Source organism: Coregonus clupeaformis, chromosome 10, assembly GCF_020615455.1.
Source record: "Coregonus clupeaformis isolate EN_2021a chromosome 10, ASM2061545v1, whole genome shotgun sequence".
In the NCBI taxonomy this organism is placed as follows: domain Eukaryota; kingdom Metazoa; phylum Chordata; class Actinopteri; order Salmoniformes; family Salmonidae; genus Coregonus; species Coregonus clupeaformis.
The window spans coordinates 15,994,647-16,013,789 of record NC_059201.1 but is presented as its reverse complement, the minus strand read 5'-3'; the positions used below and the strand labels follow the sequence as shown (position 1 = coordinate 16,013,789).

The 19,143-nt window shown below is 43.0% G+C and overlaps 2 protein-coding genes across 2 annotated transcripts; one reads left to right on the top strand and one right to left on the bottom strand.

Moving 5' to 3' along the window:
- The first annotated feature begins 2,437 nt into the window (after positions 1 to 2,437).
- Positions 2,438 to 8,660, top strand: LOC121575215 (caveolin-3). Its single transcript, XM_041888175.2, has 2 exons — positions 2,438 to 2,749; positions 7,667 to 8,660. Exons 1-2 carry the CDS (start codon positions 2,633 to 2,635, stop codon positions 8,006 to 8,008), a joined length of 459 nt encoding a protein of 152 aa, XP_041744109.1. The 5' UTR covers positions 2,438 to 2,632; the 3' UTR covers positions 8,009 to 8,660.
- A 2,175-nt stretch (positions 8,661 to 10,835) lies between these two features.
- LOC121575214 (isotocin receptor-like) lies at positions 10,836 to 18,822 on the bottom strand. The gene is made up of 3 exons (XM_041888174.1): positions 18,733 to 18,822; positions 17,087 to 18,227; positions 10,836 to 11,110 (listed from the first exon to the last, which is right to left on the bottom strand). Exons 2-3 carry the CDS (start codon positions 18,147 to 18,149, stop codon positions 10,857 to 10,859), a joined length of 1,317 nt encoding a protein of 438 aa, XP_041744108.1. The 5' UTR covers positions 18,150 to 18,227; positions 18,733 to 18,822; the 3' UTR covers positions 10,836 to 10,856.
- Between the last annotated feature and the right edge of the window lie 321 nt (positions 18,823 to 19,143).

The window sequence follows — 19,143 nt, the reverse complement described above, 5'->3', positions numbered from 1 at the left end:
AAATGGCTCTTGAATGTTTTGGTAAGCCTACTGGAGAGCTCTTTGTTGTCTGCACCCATTCAGCATCGCTCACACCCTCTTGAGCCTTAGCTCCACCCATCTCTTTAAGGATTCACATGTGAGGCCATGTACTAAACAGCCAAAGATTTCAAGACTAAACGCTGGTTTATACTACGTCTATCGACAGTTGTCGCAGTGACATCATGAACATTCTATTGTCGTCCGACATCAAACTTGTTGTTGTCGTTATGAAAAAGTATAAACACAAAAACTACAGGCTGCATGACATCAGCAGCCTGGTGGTCCAAAATAGCATAACTAGTGTATTTTAACACCAATAAACCCACCAGTTTAAAAAATAATGTAGTATATGTCAATCTAGCAAACCAGGCAACTAAAAGCAACTTTCTAAACAATGTTTTGGTTTGTGTTCTAGCTTGTTAGCTAACTAGCTAATGTTAAGTTAGCTGGCTAGCCAGTTCAAATAATGACCATATCATATTTTTTTAAACATTTTATATATATATATATATAACTGACAACGTCTTCACTTTAGCTCATTTGTCTTCATTATTACAGGGAAATAAACTCACAACAAGATCATTATTTACAAGTTAATGGAAAATAGCTTACGCCGTAAGTTACGGTTGTGAGTGTGACTAAATAATATCAGGGCAGCCTTCCGGAGACACTGTCTCATTGGCGTAACGTTATATCCTAATTTGAATTTGGTACAGGTCATGTTCTTCACATTACTTTCTCTGGGAAACACATACTATATCAAATAAAATCAACGTTTATTTGTCACGTGCACAGGATACAGGTGTAGTGAAATGGTTACTTGCATAGTGGAGTCTTTTGTTTAGACATGTAGCTAGCTAGTTAGCTAGCTAGCTAAACAATGAACCATAATCCCAACTCATAACGTTACTACCCTGCATGAATCTGCAGGGAGCTAACCAACCAGGTTCAATGTTAACTAGCTAGCTAACATTAGGCTATAACTAGCAATGCAAATATCTCTGAGATACGAATAATATTACTACACAGATTATACATGTAACGTTAGCTAGCGAGCCAGCCAGCTGACATTAGCTAGCTAGCTTACAGTACGCTTTAACTTGAAATGAAAACGACTTTCTGACAAAATTAGAAACGTATAATATCTGAAAATGTAGCTAGCTTGACTATCTTACCCGTATACATGGATGGACACTTTTCCCTCTCTGTCACGGATGCCATGGTTGCCCTTAGTTTGAAGATGTAATCTGGAGACAGGTATTTTATACAACAGCCTTCTGTGTGTTCTCTTTTCGACTCCCTCTGCATTATTCCACCGGGCATTCCGCTGATTTCAAAACTTGGTCCTCCAGAAAGTGGAGAGGAACACTTTTGCAGTTCTACTACGTGATATAAAAAAATAAAAAAAAGCCATGTTAGGAAGGAGTACCTACACATACTGACCAGCTTATGTTATAGACAGAAGCGTGCTACATGTCAGACCAATCCGAACTCATCTCTCGGCATGTCCAGCTCATCCATTATCTCAGCCAATCATGGCTACATTTACATTTTAGTCATTTAGCAGACACTCTTATCCAGAGCGACTGCATACATTATTATATATTTTTTTCTTCTCCATACTGGCCCCCCGTGGGAAACGAATCCACAACCCTGGCATTGCAAGTGCCATGCTCTACCAACTGAGCTACACGGGACTACATGGCTAGCAGGAAGGTTCCTGTCTTTTTCCATGGTTAAACCAACTAGGCTCGTAATTTAACCATTTTATTCGTATTTACAGATGACATACACATTTGTTATTAAGGCACATGAAAGTTCACATGTTCCAGAAGGCATTTCTGCCAAAAAAAAATTTGATTTAAAAAAAAGTTTACGTTCAAATGCCTCTCCTGTGAAGTAGTGACGTGCAACATGCGCCTAGTTTTCTGACATGAGTCACAAATGTTGCATTAGGGTAAATCAAGTCTGAAATGTTAAAGTGGAAATTACAAACTTTAGAAGCCTTTTTAAATCTAGAGTACACTACAAGTTTTTGTTTTCTGCTGTGCAGGAAATTTCCTGCAACAGGGTGATCAAATTAAGATCCTACATCTGTACTTTGCTAACTAAGCATACAGTATATATAGTGGATTACTGTTTATGACAAAGACCTACATTCTTCCTTTCTGGAAGTTTTGGGTCAGTGTGGATCGTACTGTAGTGAACTGTTGGTGTTAGTGGGAGCAGGAGTAGGAGAGTCCTCACTGCATCATGCCACCATGTAAACCCTACCCGGCTGACCCCACAGCCCAGTGTGAAATTTGACACGGCTCTGGGGTCCCCTTTAAGACATACTTTTGCTCTTTGTGAGCTATGATGTGTGTGTGATGTGTTGTGTGGTGTGTGTGGGGGGTGGGGGGTTAGGTCCCCATTTCCAGCAGGACGTCTGCAGCAGCTGTCCACTGGCATTTCAGCCGTATCGTCACAGTAGTGAGAGGGGGGATCAGTGAGACAGAGGGGGCTGCCTGCAGTCTTCTTTTGTGGGTTCACTCTCGCTGTCCTCGGCCCCAGCCCTCCACGCCCCACTACTCTCCCTGCCTCTGCCCCAACCCAGGCCCACGGCCCCACCATGGCCGACCAGTACCAGTACAACACCAACGAGGAGAAGATCGTGAAGGACAGCCACACCAAGGAGATCGACCTGATCAACAGAGACCCCAAATTTATCAATGAGGATGTGATCAAGGTAGGTGAACCATGATGACGCCATCCACTCACACACACACTGAATCTACAGGTTTAACTCCTTTTTTCCTAAAGTAAGGAAAGACAAGTTTTAAACCTTAGTTTAAAACTTAAGTCTAAAGTCTAAACTTAAAGTCAACACAGTACACTGTAGTACATTTATGTTGCTGTGTTGCTGCCAGGAAGGTCCCAAAATAGTCCCAAGGCCTTGTGCCTCAGCACGGCGCCCAGGGTTTATTTCTGGAATGGGACTAAAGGGGTGTGACAGAAGGGGAAATTCTAAGGCTGTTTCTTTTTGGATCTTTATCACTGCTTTTCCTGTGTTTTTCCTGTTTACATTGTGATGTCACGAGAGGCTACACAGCTTTCAGCGGGATTGCTCAAGTAGTGCAAGGAGACCAGGTTCAATCAAAACAAGGATTTTATTAAAGGTCTTGGGAAACTAACGAAAGTATAACACAATTCTGTTCTCTTGTGGCTCTTTAAGGGTTAACAGTTCAGGGATGTCTCTTCCACATCCAAAATCATACCTCTCACTCGCTCAAATAACTTTTCCCCAGTCTTACTGTATTCCACGTTGCAGCTAGTGGCCAACCCAGCAAAACGTCCTTCCAAATGTCCCACACGTATTTCCACCGGTGCATATATCCAAAGGTGAGTATTTCCCAAAGGTAAGTATCTCCAAATCCTTATATTCCTCATGGAAGTGGACGGGCAGCACTCTTGTCCTCCAGAGAGCCCAGCTTGGAGACTGTGTTTCTTCACAACCCACACACACTCTCTCAGTGTGTCTCTTCCCTTCCAAAAACCTTCAGCTCATCAGCTCCTGATTTGTTTCAGCTGCGTGGGAAGATTGGCCATAGAGGGGTGGAGTTCCCGACCATACCAGCAGATGGAGCCATAGCTGTCTGGGTTTGCAGCCATCTCAGGGGGATGTAACGTCCCTCCAGGACACAGCCTCTCGTGACATCACACATCCCCCTCCTCGGGACCGACGTCCTCGTCGGGGTAAAGGCAGCGAAGAAGGCATCACGCCGGGAGAGGGCGTCCATGGTCTTCGTCAGCATCATGTGCTGCCTCCGCCTCTCCCTCTCCTGGTGCTTCAAAATGACTGCTTGCTGCCTCCTCATCTCCTTCTCCTTGATTCGTTTTTCAGCCTCCATTATTTTGGCATTTGCCGCTTCTTCCTTCCTTTTCCTTTTAGTCTCGAGAATCTGCTGCACTCTGAGCTCCTTCTCCATTTGAATTTGCTGAATTCGCTTGATCTTCTCCTGCTGCTTTACAATCTTCACTTGCTCCTTCTGTTTCCGCTTCTCCTCAGCAGCCATGATTGCTTGTTGTTTCCTGGCCTCCTTGGCTGCTAGTGCCATGGCCTGCTTTTCAAGTTTCTTTATCATTTTGATCTGGGCTGCTTTCTCTTCTCCCGTATCCGGACCAGTCTCTGTGTCGGTCTGGGCACCTGCCATCCCTATCAGAGCCCGGGCGGGAGTGAGTAATTCGGAGGATTGCACCGGAGCCTTCCCAGGATGAGTCTTGCCTCTCCGTTTCCGAGGTACTCGGGTTATCCTCTCCTGAGACTCTCTCCAGAGTGGGTAAAAGGCTGGGCAGTCTCGTCCAATTAGGACAGGGACGGGGAGGGAATCAACCACCCCCGCCGTCGTGTGTATGGTTCCCCGTGTGCTGGTCATTGTAAGTTCAGTAATGGGGTATTCTCTGGTGTCTCCATGGACACAGGAAACTGGGAGGACTTTCCCCGGGGTCAGACACGTTGGGCCCACCAAATCCTTACGCACCAGGGTGGCCCGGCTACCAGAATCTAGTAAGGCCTCCACATCATGGTGATTCACAGTTACCGGGCAGGTGGGGGGGTCGATCTGGGCCGCCATCTACGACTCCCAAGAGCGAGGCAAAACGGTGTGTGGGTGCTGAGCTGGAGGACTCCGCAGTGGGCATAGGTTCATCGGCTGGTTTCCCACACTGCCAGGAGATATGTCCCATCTCCCCACACCGGTAACACTGTCGAAGTTTCCCCCTCCTGGTGTACTCTTCTTGGACCCGCCTGGTTTCTGGCTCCCCCTGGAGCCGGGATAAGTCCTGACGTGGCTGGGTTCGAGACCTTGGGGTCCTTTGGACGGGTTCTTCCCATTTGTGGTGGGGCCGCACTCCTGGGGTCTTTTCGGGAAGCATTCAGCATCTCCGCTGTGGCCTGGTACTTTTCCACAGCTTCCACGGTCAGATCAGCCGTGGTCAAGGCCTGTTGACTGATGAACCGTTTTGCCTCATAAGGCAGGGGCGCGTGAGGTAACGATCCACCACAACGGCCTCCACCACCGCCGCTGCTGTATTCCTCTGCGGATCCAGCCATTTCCCTTGCGATTCGGACAAGTTCATGCATCTGCGCCCGAGGAGGTTGGTCTGGTTGGAAGGTCCAACTGTGAAAGCGCTGGGCCATACCAAACCTTGTGAGTCCATATCTGCTGAGGATCTCAGACTTCAGGGCATCATAGTCAGTAACCTGGTCAGGGCCCAGGTCCCGGACAGCATTCAGCGCTTCCCCGGTTAGGAAGGGGGCTAACAGACCAACCCACTGTTGCTTGGGCCAGGCTTCCCTAGTGGCCGTGGCCTCAAATGCATGCAGGTATGCCTCAATGTCATCGGTAGCTCCCATCTTAGATATAAAGTCACTTGCCTTTATTGGGCGGGTATTTTGGACCACCCTCTGTCTCTGCAACTGCAATTCCTCTGCCTTCAGAAGGTTGGCTTTCTTTGCTCCTCCAAGAGAGCCACGTTTGCTTGCATCTGGGCGTGCTGGCCAGCAACAAGGGCTTTCAATATGTCCTCCATTTCAGTCGGCGGGGAGCCTACGGCCAACTTGGAAAACTGGGTGATCAAACCTTCGGTATCCTCCTCTGACATGCACTATTAACGCTTGAGCGTGCCCGTATTCTCCACCATCTGTGATGTCACGAGAGGCTACACAGCTTTCAGCGGGATTGCTCAAGTAGTGCAAGGAGACCAGGTTCAATCAAAACAAGGATTTTATTAAAGGTCTTGGGAAACTAACGAAAGTATAACACAATTCTGTTCTCTTGTGGCTCTTTAAGGGTTAACAGTTCAGGGATGTCTCTTCCACATCCAAAATCATACCTCTCACTCGCTCAAATAACTTTTCCCCAGTCTTACTGTATTCCACGTTGCAGCTAGTGGCCAACCCAGCAAAACGTCCTTCCAAATGTCCCACACGTATTTCCACCGGTGCATATATCCAAAGGTGAGTATTTCCCAAAGGTAAGTATCTCCAAATCCTTATATTCCTCATGGAAGTGGACGGGCAGCACTCTTGTCCTCCAGAGAGCCCAGCTTGGAGACTGTGTTTCTTCACAACCCACACACACTCTCTCAGTGTGTCTCTTCCCTTCCAAAAACCTTCAGCTCATCAGCTCCTGATTTGTTTCAGCTGCGTGGGAAGATTGGCCATAGAGGGGTGGAGTTCCCGACCATACCAGCAGATGGAGCCATAGCTGTCTGGGTTTGCAGCCATCTCAGGGGGATGTAACGTCCCTCCAGGACACAGCCTCTCGTGACATCACAACATATATTAGTAGCAATCACAGCGCTATATTTCCCCAGCGCTCAGGAGAGCATGGAAGGAGATCGTATACTGCTAGGCTAAACAGGGTGTATGGCAAAACTTTCATTTACTTGAGTCAGTCATGTTAAGCATATTTCTTATATGTGAGGGCCAAGGGAACTACTTCTATGGATTTTATTGTGAAAAGTGTTGTACATGTTAAGTAGATGATAGGATTTATGAGGAACACGTTCTATATTTCAGTGTTATCTACACAATCTTAGTAGTTTATGTTACAGTATGCACTTGAAGTTTTAAAAAACTGTACAGAATGACATTTTCCTGCTGTCAAATCATTCATTTAAAACTTAGCTTGTCTAAGAAATGTTATATTAAAATACTAAGTATGGAAAGCATGTCTACAATTTTAAAGGTGTGTTAAAATGAATAGACTGTGATTCAGAAGTAGAACTTCTTATAATTATTCAAATTATGGAAATTGATTTACCTTTGTTAGGAATCTGTTGCGTGTAACATCCCCCTGTCATGATCACTGACAAGTGAATTACCATTCAGGATTGAGTTGCAGATGTCTATGCAACAGTGAGCCAGGATTTTGTAAGGACCAGGTGTTGGATACTGAATACAACAAGCAATTACAAACTGGGCCATCGTGAGCCTCATGCATTTTACATGAAGGAACTCTGAGTTTCCGGAAACTTGATCCAAAACGTGATCTGAGAAAAGTTCGGACTATACATATTCATCAAGAGTGCAAAACTGAGGGACATAGTTTTGAGCTACACTGGCACTGAGATAAGTGCAAAGTAACCAGAGGGTGAAAGTTGACAGGATTCTCGTCACTCATAAATAAACAAAGACTATGTTAGGACACAGAACAGATGTGAGCATGGTATAGTCCCTCAGTATAGCTGTGTTTATTTCATTACTCTGTATCCCAGGCATTAGTGATGATAACAGTCATGGTGCTGAGTCACAATAACACATGTATGTTTACATATCACATCGATCACATTGATTTGTGAGGAAACTGTGAAGGGATTTAATCAAGGGTGCTATGTCACCAAGCACATTGTCACCAAGCGCATTGCTCTTGACTTTAAAAGGGAATTTACACTTGAGCCGACATCTGCAGCATTTACTGTGACTGCTTCGTGAACGTTGCGAAAATTACCTTTAAAAGGTATATTGTCGGCAGTGCAATGGGCTTGAATGACAACGTGCCGTTGATTGAATCCTGGCTCTTGTGTTAGGTACTCAGACAACCCTCAACTTTTTCCTCAGAGAGGTTCCACTAACGTTGTCCATGGTATTCCCTCCCTGCAGGTGGAATTTGAGGATGTGATCGCAGAGCCCGACGGCACACACAGTCTGGATGGGGTGTGGAAGCTCAGCTACACTACCTTCACCGTTTCCAAGTACTGGTGCTACCGCATCCTCTCAGCCATCTTCGGCATCCCTGTGGCTCTGCTCTGGGGCTTCCTCTTTGCCTGCATCTCATTCTGTCACATCTGGGCTGTGGTGCCCTGTATCAAGAGCTGCCTGATTGAGTCCCAGTGCATCAGTCGCATCTACTCCCTCTGCATCCAGACCTTCTGTGACCCCTTCTTTGAAGCCCTGGGCAAGATCTTCAGCAGCGTGAAAGTGGCCCTGCGCAAAGAGGTCTAGACACTCACACCTACTGAAGTGTTTACACGTGTTTGGATGAAACGCTGCACCCTTTTTATCCGCCAGACCAGATAACCAGTCCTGGTGTCCTCATATTTCCTAAGACACCCCCCAATACCCTCAACCAGCCCAAAGCCCAGGGCCTCGCCCGTCTTAGCCCTTTGAGTCCTGACATGCTCAGAGCGACCAGCGCCACCAGAGGCTCTGTGACAGCTGCAGCATGGTTGGGTGACAGCTCTGGCTCTGTTGGAAGGCAGAGAGCTATCTGTTCATTGAGGGAATACAGGGCTGGCAGCCATGGCATGGGCAGGACTTGTGTCCCAGAGTGAATGTATTTTGCGATGCTGAGGACAGTGGCACCTCGGTCACATGACATAAACACCCCAGTGACACTAACGGCATTGCAGCACCCGTAGGACAATGCTGCCTGTATACAATCTCTACTATATTGGCTAATTCTGAATTTATATACAGTATATTAAACAGTCAGATGTGTGTGGGTATGTGTATGTTTTGTGCCTGATGATAAATTAGTTGTGCAATGGAAAAGAGAATTGTAGTGCTTGAACAAGATTATATCACGTTTCACAGAATCAATAAGATGCTGTTTATTTACTGAATCATTTTGATTAAACACATCCTAAATTGTCAACTTTGCTTCACATTTCTTTCACATAAGCTTCCAATAACTTGACTGTGTGGGTATACAAACTATAAGAACGTTAGGAAAAAAGGAGACCCAGGTTTTAAAATTACAAGTGGAATGTTCTATTCGCAGGTCCTACAATTCAGCCAAGTAAGTGGTATCAGAGTGTATGCTAAATATTTCACTAAAGATATACGACATTGGTAATATTGCATTTGTGTATGTATTGATTGAGAAAGAGATGTACAAATTATCTGTTATTGACTTATGAGTGGGGAATTTGCTCTATCAGCAGCTATAAATATTCCAGAGTACTATTTGGGTTTATTGTTATTATTTCAAAAAAATTCACAAGAGCCTTGAAACATTCTGTGCCCTTAGTACATTATAGTATCCTCTTGGCCTCTACCTCTGTTCATAAGGTCTCCATTCCCCTGTCATTCCTTCTTTTTGTCACCAGGTGGAACCAAGAACAGTTCTGCTCATTGGAAGGTAGGGATAGAAAAGCCAATTGCGAACCACTGGTCTGATCCTGACATGTCAGTGTGATTGACAGTTCTGAAAACCATACCAAGAAAAGTAGAATTGCTCTAACTGTCTCCTTCTTTCTAAGAAATGTATGTGCATGAATCAGCCTCTAACAGAATTGAATGGTTACATTAGAGTGACAGAGGCTCAACATATGAGCCTCAACTCCATTTGATGCAAAAAAATCAATTCAGACTCACTTGATAGAACACATACAATTTATTTCAAATAAATAAGAGATACATATGTACTTTTCCAAAATACAACACTCTAAATACAAATAAGCCAATTATGTTTTCTACAAAATGTTCAGTAGCCTTAAGGACAAGTTGAAAACCAAGACATTTACAGTAAAAGGCGAAGCCAACTTCTGCCTTATGCAATAGTTTCTAAAATACATTGAATAATCCAGATAGATCAAAGCAGGATTCATGAGGTTGCTCCCCCAATTCGGAGTGTTCTGAGGAGTGTTCTGAGTGTGTGCAATCCATTTATCAATCATATTTAGCAATATAGAAGACGCCAGCCTAAGACTCAAAAAGTACAGTCAGATTATGTAGAAAATTAAATTGGTGACAAAATAAACCACCATTTTCATAAAAGTACATTTGGATGTTTGTGTTCATCCTAGGAGAAAACGGTGGCTAGTTTGCTGAGTTGCTTTCTGTAAGAATAAGTAAATTAGCCTTAAAGGGGCAATCTGCATTTGCTACATCAATTTTTTTTTATATAAATTAATTATATGTACCCATTGATTCTTTAAAAATATAACTTATAAATGCCTCAAGAGCTTAGATCAACTGTTGTACCCCATCAGAATGCAAAATATAAGGTTGTTTTCCTCCAATGTTTGTAAACGAAGTCAATGTAAACAAACACTTTATAGCCTCAAAACTATAATTTTGATATCATAGATGATCAGACCTTGCATCTATAGCTCTGTCTATGAATTTGAGAGTGATTACGTTTCCCCAGCTTTTTACCGAAACAGGGGCAGGCAGAACTCTTTGTCATTGTTTCAACTGCTGATTGCCGCTTTAACAACTTGACAGATATCGCTGTTGTCATAAAGCTAGGACATTTTACAAAGTGGATAGTTGAAACATACTGTGTGTGTGAACTAATATGTAAATATGTGCAAAACAATGTAACAGGAGAGTAGCTTTACCTTCAGGTTGACAAAGTTAATAAAAAATGTCCCTCTGGATTGGTCAGTATTCACAACCCAAACCACCATTACAGAACTGATTGACACAGAGTCTGTGAAATGGGAGGCCTATGTTAATGGCCTTTAAGTCCATGGTGAGGAGAACACAGCTCTCTCCTTTCCTTGGTTGGGAGTGACAGACACTCAGTCCTTCATTTTCCATTCACCACCTCCTGTCCTCCTCCCCAGACCAAACACGTAAATCCATCAGTCTGAAAACACAATCAATGGATGACTCACTCTGATCTGCGACAGGACATTTGCCTGTGAGCGGAGACATTCAACAAAATGTCCCCAAATAAATCTCCATCTGTACAACAATCAATCGTTAATTATATTCTTGACCAACCGAGTCTGAGACAAAAAAAAAGCAGTGCAATAGTATTAGGTGGGTCTCCCCCGGAGCGGGACAAGAGTAGGGGAAGGACAAGTCTGGGTTTGGGGGGTACCATTGGAGGGAGTGCATCTCATGTGGTGGAGGTCTGTGTGATGCTCCTCTGACTGCTGGTGCTCTTGATGACGTAGGTGGAGGAGTTACTCTTGCGGCTGGAGTCGTGGTCACGTTCGCAGTGGCATTGGGAGGACTTGAGGTAGCGGGCCGAGCAGCACAGGAAGTTCTGCCTCAGGTCTGAGAACAGGTGGCCTGCGAAGCACATGTAGATCCATGGGTTACAGCAGCTGTTCAGACTGGCCAGCAGCATGGAGATGATGAAGGGCATGGCTAGAGAAACAAGACAAACAAGACAAACACACAAATTACATTTCTACTGATACTTCAATCACACATGATTGCAAATTGACAACTGGTGCTAGAAGTGTGTTCTAGTGTTTTGTAGTTAGGGTTACAAAGCTACCAGTAATTTACCAAAGTTACCCAAAATCTTCAGTCATTTTGTTAATTAACTGGTAATCTATGGCAATCTATGGTAACTTTGGTAATTAATGGGACTTGCAAAGCAAACGTCCCATTCTAAATCTTCTTCTTCTTCTTCTTCTTCTTCTTCTTCTTCTTCTTCTTCTTCTTCTTCTTCTTCTTCTTCTTCTTCTTCTTCTTCTTCTTCTTCTTCTTCTTCTTCTTCTTCTTCTTCTTCTTCTTCTTCTTCTTCTTCTTCTTCTTCTTCTAATTTGGACAGCTACTCCTACACATTTAAGCTAGTAGCAGGTAGCCTAGCGGTTAAGAGCGTTGGGCCATTAACGACAGGTCCACCGGCCAATTGACATATAGTAACTGAGTTTGAGATTAATGGAATGGGCCCATGTCCTGTATTTAATTAACCTCTTCTGATTGCTAATCTCTCTCCCTTTGTCTCTCTCGCATCGTCTTTAATGGCTGGCCATCCAGCTCTGATATTAAGGTTGCTCAAATCTAAATCCCTGGGAACAATCGGCGGAAGGGCACGGCAGCACCGCCAAGTAATTAGGAGCTAATTGATTTGTCAGTCATTAAGGCTGTGAGTTATGGGCACACAAGTGTCCCGATGTGAACACTGTAAATCATTCTATTGTCTGTCTTTTACAGTGTCAGAGCAGGGAGGACACATGTTTAGTCTGGACCGGGGACAGGCCTAGGGCCTACACAGTTTCCTAACTCTAATGAATGTGTGGTAAGAAATTGCAGTGATGCAAAGGTAAAGTGGAATTGATCTACTAGATAACTAAAATGAAAACGTAATATAGATCAAAGTAAACTCCACCATATGACAAGTCTTGATGTCCTGCAGCTATAAAGTAGTTACACTGTAATTCCATTGCTTTATAACTTTCAGCCACAAAGTTACACGACTTCAATCTCAAAGGAACACAAGGCAGTATGATAGATGAATGAATAACTCAATAAGTTTCCTCTGTAATATTCATAACCTTGCTCTTGTGAGGGAGGGAGGAATATGAATTAATGCAGCTTGGCATTGGATCATTCATCTTTTCACTGAGGCATGTCAGGTGGTTAGTGAGATCTAAAGAGGGGTACTAAGCAGCAGTCAAACAGACATACACAGACTAACACTGACACAAAGCTTCTTTGATCTAACTCCGTTAGGCAGAGCCATGCAGAGCTTCCTTGTTTGGATATTATTTACCAGTAAATAATGGTTCCATTAAACGTAAGTCAAAATGTAAATGAATGTTCTGTGTAGGCTCCTGTGCATTCAATATATATGCTAAATGTCTTCACACAGCACAGCAGGATCACATATCATGACTATTAAACATTCTTATGGCTTTGTAAAAGGTGGGCGTGTGGGTGAGAAAGGGGCCAAGATGTGATTTGAAGGAAGGAATTATTATGAAAATAACCATTGGTAGATTAGCTCATGGTGTCGTTCACAGGAGACGATAAATCACACAAACCCGCAAATTTGCTGAAATGTGCAGAAAATTATTCCCCTCATTGGTAAATCTGCTCAACTATCAGGTTCTGTACTGACTAATGACCACAACCTGACTGGCACGATCATCTGAGTTTAATATCAACACTGTATTTCAGAGGATTTACTATGCCAGAGAAGCTAAGCAGTAGAATTCCTAAACAAGACCGTACAAGAGAGGGGCCTTGCTTTTCTCATTTTTTATTTTGGCTCTCAGCCAACCACTGACCTGGCTATCAGATGCTCCATACTATTTCAATGGAAGCTCTTTATTTAGTCTCTGATCACATGTTTGTTGTTTGAGTCGACACAACTGAAAAGGACTTCCCTGTGTTAATAAAAGACGCATCTAACATTATGTATAACGCTGTACTTTTCAAATGACTGTTACAACAATGAGGCTTGGCATCTGTTTAATAAATCTGCTGTAAAATGCAGAGAAGAACAGACAGTGGCCATGGACAAAAGGAGTCCATGGGGACTGGGTAGACAGCCAATCAATAGAGTCAGTGCCAGTCAGCATCACACAGAGCAGAGGGTGAGTCAGCGTAGGGAGAATGGAGGCTGTACACTCAGGTATGGACAAGGGCATAGACACAGTTCATAGATGGGCCGCTGAATGCTGCTGCAGATCAGAATCTGATAAACAATATTGAGACAATATAGGCAGCAGACCTTGTCTTGGCCACACAATGTTTACGGTTTATCCAGTCTTCTTCATTATGTTGCCAGTCAAAACAAATTAAACTATAGTGTTGAAACCAACAGGAACAAGCTCAAGATAGGGTTAATGTTTGTGTGTGTGTGTGTTTGTTTTACTATCCTTGTGGGGACCAGAAGTCCTCACAAGGATAGTAAAACAGGGAAAATATCGAACAAGTGGGGACATTTAAGGTAAGGGTTAGGTTAAGGGAAAATATAATTTTGAATGGGAATCTATTGTCCCCACAAGGAAATTAAAACAAACGTTTGTGTGTGTGATAATTATTTTCCATGTGTGCGCTCTAGTGTGTGTTTGTATAATTAGTATGAGTGTGTATTCAAATCCTAAATCCCTTAAATATGAGCTATGGGACTGTTGTGTAGCAAGAGGGAGGAAGCGCAAGTCCACATGGCGCTTCAATGAAGGATATTGCTGTGGGTTGCTGTTTGGGCAAACTGTTTCTGCTGAGTTCACCCCTTTTCAGGGAAAGCAGGAAACAGAGAATTTAAACATTTTTAGTGTTTGCAGTTTGATTTATTGTGAGAGTGATAGAAAAGTATCTTCTTATTTGAGCCCATCTCTGGGGAGCTAATGGATAATGGTTCTCCAGGAGGAAAACAACCACTGACAACCATTCTGTACTAACTGATGTTTTCTATTTATAGCAGTTTTGCTTCTCTGTGGCAGGAAAAGGAAGCTACAGGTTATCAAAGTTATCTAGACTCCATCTTAGTTCTATCAAGGGGTAGGTCAAGTAATCAGCTCTGTAATTCTAGAAGTGTAATGGCATAGGCCTAAATCATAATATCATCATCATAAGAGTATAAACAAGTTAGTCTTGATAGGTCATTATCTGAAAGTGAATAGGTGTAATGCTGGCATCATTATCTGCCACGATGGAGGTCATAGGCAGTGTGATGGGCTCCTTATCAAACATTAGCAAAGTGCTGCATGTGTTAGTAATGGCCTCCTCAGTAATAGCCCTTTAGTCTGTATGGCTGTTTGGGCTCACTCTGCTGGCCGTAGTGCTGCTAGCTAATGGATACTTTATCTCTCCAGGGCCAAATGCAGCCAGGTGATACACAGCCTATTTGCAAACACTCACATGTGGGCGCTTATAGCAGGACCACTTCTGCTCAAGTGTAGAAATGCCTCGATCAGACAACCATTGGCCTATACCTAAGATGTTCCACTACTCAACCTGTGAACCTGGCTCTCTTCCAGAATGGCTGCTTTCAAATGGTTTATAACAGAATTTGTCAATTCTAAAGCCAATACATTCAGAAATGTCCAATTGTATAGTGAAAATAAATTATTTGCACCATGTTATTTGCACTGTGTATCTGCTATCAGAGGTAATGTCTAATATTGTATAATAACGCAATCATTAATTTCAGTAAAAAGCTGTTTAACTAGTCAAATCCACTGATTGTGTGTTGTCCTCAGAAGGGTTAAAACGTCTCCAGTGGATGCTGCACTCCCAAGAGGTTGTCTTTGGGAGATCACAGGCTGTGTGTTTCTGTTCAAGGATGATAAGAAAAGCTGTGTAAATAAACACTATTCTCTACCAGGGAACAACAGCCTGCCTGCTTGAACCTGCCACACCCCTAAAGGCTTACAGGGACAAAGCCTACAGTATACTTACTCATCTTGGATCATCCTGCAAGCTTCATGAGGACTTTGGCTGAGAATATTATTTTCTATACTTTTCCATACACTTGTAATGCACAATTGTTTGGGGAATCTAATGACTGGTGTTTGTCTTGAGATGTTGGGAAATATAACTAATTTGTGCTGGAGCTGCTGTGGGGATCAGGAGGGAACAGCACAGAACAGATGCGTTGAATACAGAGTGCTGTGCTGTAACTCTGATGTCTTTCCAATGTATGGATGGTCTCACTTTGATTTACCACACTCCTTTAGCTGTTTACAGCTTCAATAATATATTATACTTCTTCAAAGGATAGAACATAAACAACATGGCAACCCCAACCAATAGGCCATCTACTGTATTTGGTTTAGCACATTTTGCCCAATCCCCCTCTAGTCCATGCCAGTATAAGCCTAATGTGAATAGGCCATACCATAAAGCCCACAGAGCTAAACACTGATATTACTCATCCCAGGAGCATTGGTCAGTCGCTGAACCACCATTGAACAGACTATCTTTGTATGATAAAAATCCCCATATTCTCATACTTGCATAGTCTAGACTTGAGGAGGTTTATGAAAACAACAGTGTAAATGTGTTTGCCTTCAGGCCAGTCATTAAAGGCCAATTTGGTTGGAAAGGAATGTAAACAAAAATTAAATACAAAACTGCAACAACAGAGGTAGCGTAGCCTATTGGATGAAAACCAACTCAGATCTGCTCAATTTAATTAATAACATTGGGTGTGGCGTTAAGGCCGGTCATTAAGAAATGAATTGCTCTGGTGGGCTGTCTTCTCCATTGAAGCACGTGCTCCCCTGTGTCCTGGACTGAGGAGATGACACGCGTGGCCCCAATATTACATGTCACTCATGCGCTCCGACGTGCCTCCCAGGTAATCTAATTAATGGTTATGCGTGTAGGCTGCAGGAAGGCTCAGATGGTTGGACCTCAGAAAAACATCCATGCAGAGGTGTGCACAAACCATGGAGGTTACAGTCCGGAAAAACTGCTTCCAGTGACTTAAGTTACTTTGAGTTGCATGGACATTTGCGTAGGTAGCCTAGGCCTACTTTGCTTCGCTTCAGAGGAGGGGTATTGTAAGTAGATGACCCTCTAAGTGTTGTTGTTGTTCGTTATGGCAAGTGAATCAAATGGAGGTGGAGGTGGTGTTTTTAGTTTTCATAAAAAGTATGTAACAATTCTGGACAACCATTGTAATATTCAGCCCACTTTTCTCAAATTAAGGATATTTTGACGGCTTATGCACTATATATATATATAAGGAGATAATATTTTTGGGCCAATTTAACATTATTCCATACATATTTGTTCGGATCGTTCCACCCGTATCTCCACAAGTCACCATAACATTCTATAGGTGAGCAGAGCTTCATTTGCATCATGGTATCTTTGTTGGCTGGAGGCACACCATAGCCTATGAAGGGCTGCTGACTTCATCCACTGCCTGTGGGTAGGCTATTACTCTATATGATGCGTCTAATTTTCCTTTACAATGGCATACATCCTCTGATGTTCCTCGGGTTGGCCAAAATGTAATGCGTAAAAGTGCAGTGTCCAACCTGTGCGAATTTAAATTGACTGTCAATGGCAAAGGCTGTTGAAGTATATTTGTATTACCATCTAGGCTATTTGGTGAAAATCAGAGACATGTATTTAGATAAATACATGGCTCTGGTCATAATTTACGTATACTGGAGGAGTAGAGTCGGATATTAAAACAATACCGAATATCGCATGAACCTAATATTACGCACACCGCATTATAAGCCCCGAGGCAGTATACGTTCCGAGCGTTTTAAATTAACCATGGACATTTAATTTCAAGATGGACATTTTAATGGCAACAGTCTATAATTGCGAAGCCGCCTGGTTAAAGTATTTCATATTACGCACAGAATCTCAAACTGCAGAAATAATTTTCCTGGTTATTTTCAAGGTGGAGTTTGAACTTACCTTCCCGGGGCGCCGTTGGATCCCAAGCCGTCCACATCTGCACCGTGAAGAAAGGAGTCCAGCAAACGATATACGCCAGAACTATGACAAATGTCATTTTAACAGTAGTTATCTTCGCTTTGGAGATCAGCTTTACACTGCTCACCCGGGCGAGCGCATGACCTTTCGAAGTCTTCGGAGTGAGGCTTATGCACTGGTCCCTCTTGGTTTTCATTCTAAAGTTTTGCCATATCTTAAAGCTTATAAGTCCATAGCATAGGCTCAGGATAGCCACTGGTATGATGTAGATGGTAAGGCTAATCCAAGTTATATACGCTTTGGCACCCCAGGGCTCCACGAAGTCACCCCAACAATCATACACTCCGGCGCCAACGTCCTTCAGGGAAAAAATGTACATCTGTGGGCTGCTGAACACTAGGCTGAGGACCCAGGAGATAATCACGTAGAAACGGTCCTTTCTCTTGTGCAGAGACCGAAGCGGCTGACAAATCGCCAAGCACCTGTCTACAGACATCAAAACAAGCATATAGGTAGATGCGAACATCCCGACGATCTGGAAGTATTTCACCAACCTGCACAGCATATCGGGTCCATAGAAACGGAAAGTAATGTCCCAGATAAGTTGTGGCAAGACCTGAAATATAGCCACAACCAGATCCGCAATGCTGAGGTGTTTCATGAAGTAGTACATTCGGGACTGGGTGTGCTTGGTGGTGTGAATGGCCACCAGGACGCACAGGTTCCCCGCCAGCGCCAGGAGCAGGACCAGAGCGAGCACAGTCACCTCCACTTTAGCCACCTCTTCATTCCGTTTCAGGGGGTTCGTCTGGTTTCCCCCGGTGGTCCCGTTGCCAAGGGTTGAGTTCCCCAATGATTCGTTAAATGGCCAAAAGTCCTGCTCATTTAGTATACTACTTTCCATTGTGTTGACCGTATCCTCTGTCAGTCCTACTGCGACGCTAAAAATCATGCAATAGCAGCAATGTTCAGCCACCCTACATTGGAGGGTTGTTTTACAGGTGTCAAGACAAAGCATCCGAGTGTGGAGCTGTGTTGTTACCATTTACGCACGATGGGAAAACGGAATCCCAATTTTGCGTTGAAGCCTTATTTCTTATTCATAGCCAAATAGGATCAGACACTGGTGAGCGGAAATAGAGGAAACACATTAACGCCTTGTTTGAATTCAAAACAATTCAATTATATAATACGGAATTAAAGGGGGAATCTGCGATTGATGCATCCATTATTTTAACTTTTAAATTAATTATATATAGGCCTAACCATTGATTCTAGAAGAATATACCTCCTACAGTAAATGCCTCATACTCCATCAGAACCCAAAATATAAGCTTATTTTACTCCATTGTTTGTAAAAATGTAATTGTAAACACACATTGTATAGTCTCAAAACATGGTTAAAACTAGATTTTTTCTGATTCTTTTTATTGTTTGAACTGCAGATTGCCCCTTTAAATTAAAAATGAACAGAACCACAACATATAATTCAAGAAACTATTGCTAGAAGATGCTCACCTAATTCACACAAAAAATATTCTCCAGACATCTAAATTATATTTTAACATAGCCTACAAGTAATAGCATATTATGATGGGTTTTCCTAATGTAAATGTAGGCCTACTTACATGTGCATCTGCTTTACCGTCTTGTAAATTGAATACTGGAACTCCAGTTGTTTTTTAATTCATAAACGCAGTGAGACCTGAAAGTGAAGCATCCAGCCTCCCTCACTAGTAGGGATCGGATTGGCCGGCATCATGATATTTATACGACTTGTATATCCCTGGCCAAGATTATGCATGAGAAATTGATTTACACATTATTTCCACTAGGTGTCCATGTGCGCACTCTAATAGATGACGGTCTAATGGCTAACAATTCCCTGCATCTAAAATTAAAACATTTTATATGGATAGTGTTCTGTTTTTTTTAAATGAAGCGTCATCATCATTTAGGCTACCCTAGTCAACGATAGGCATAAAGGAATCATAATGAAATATTCACAAGTAAATGTACACTATATAGGTATCTAAATA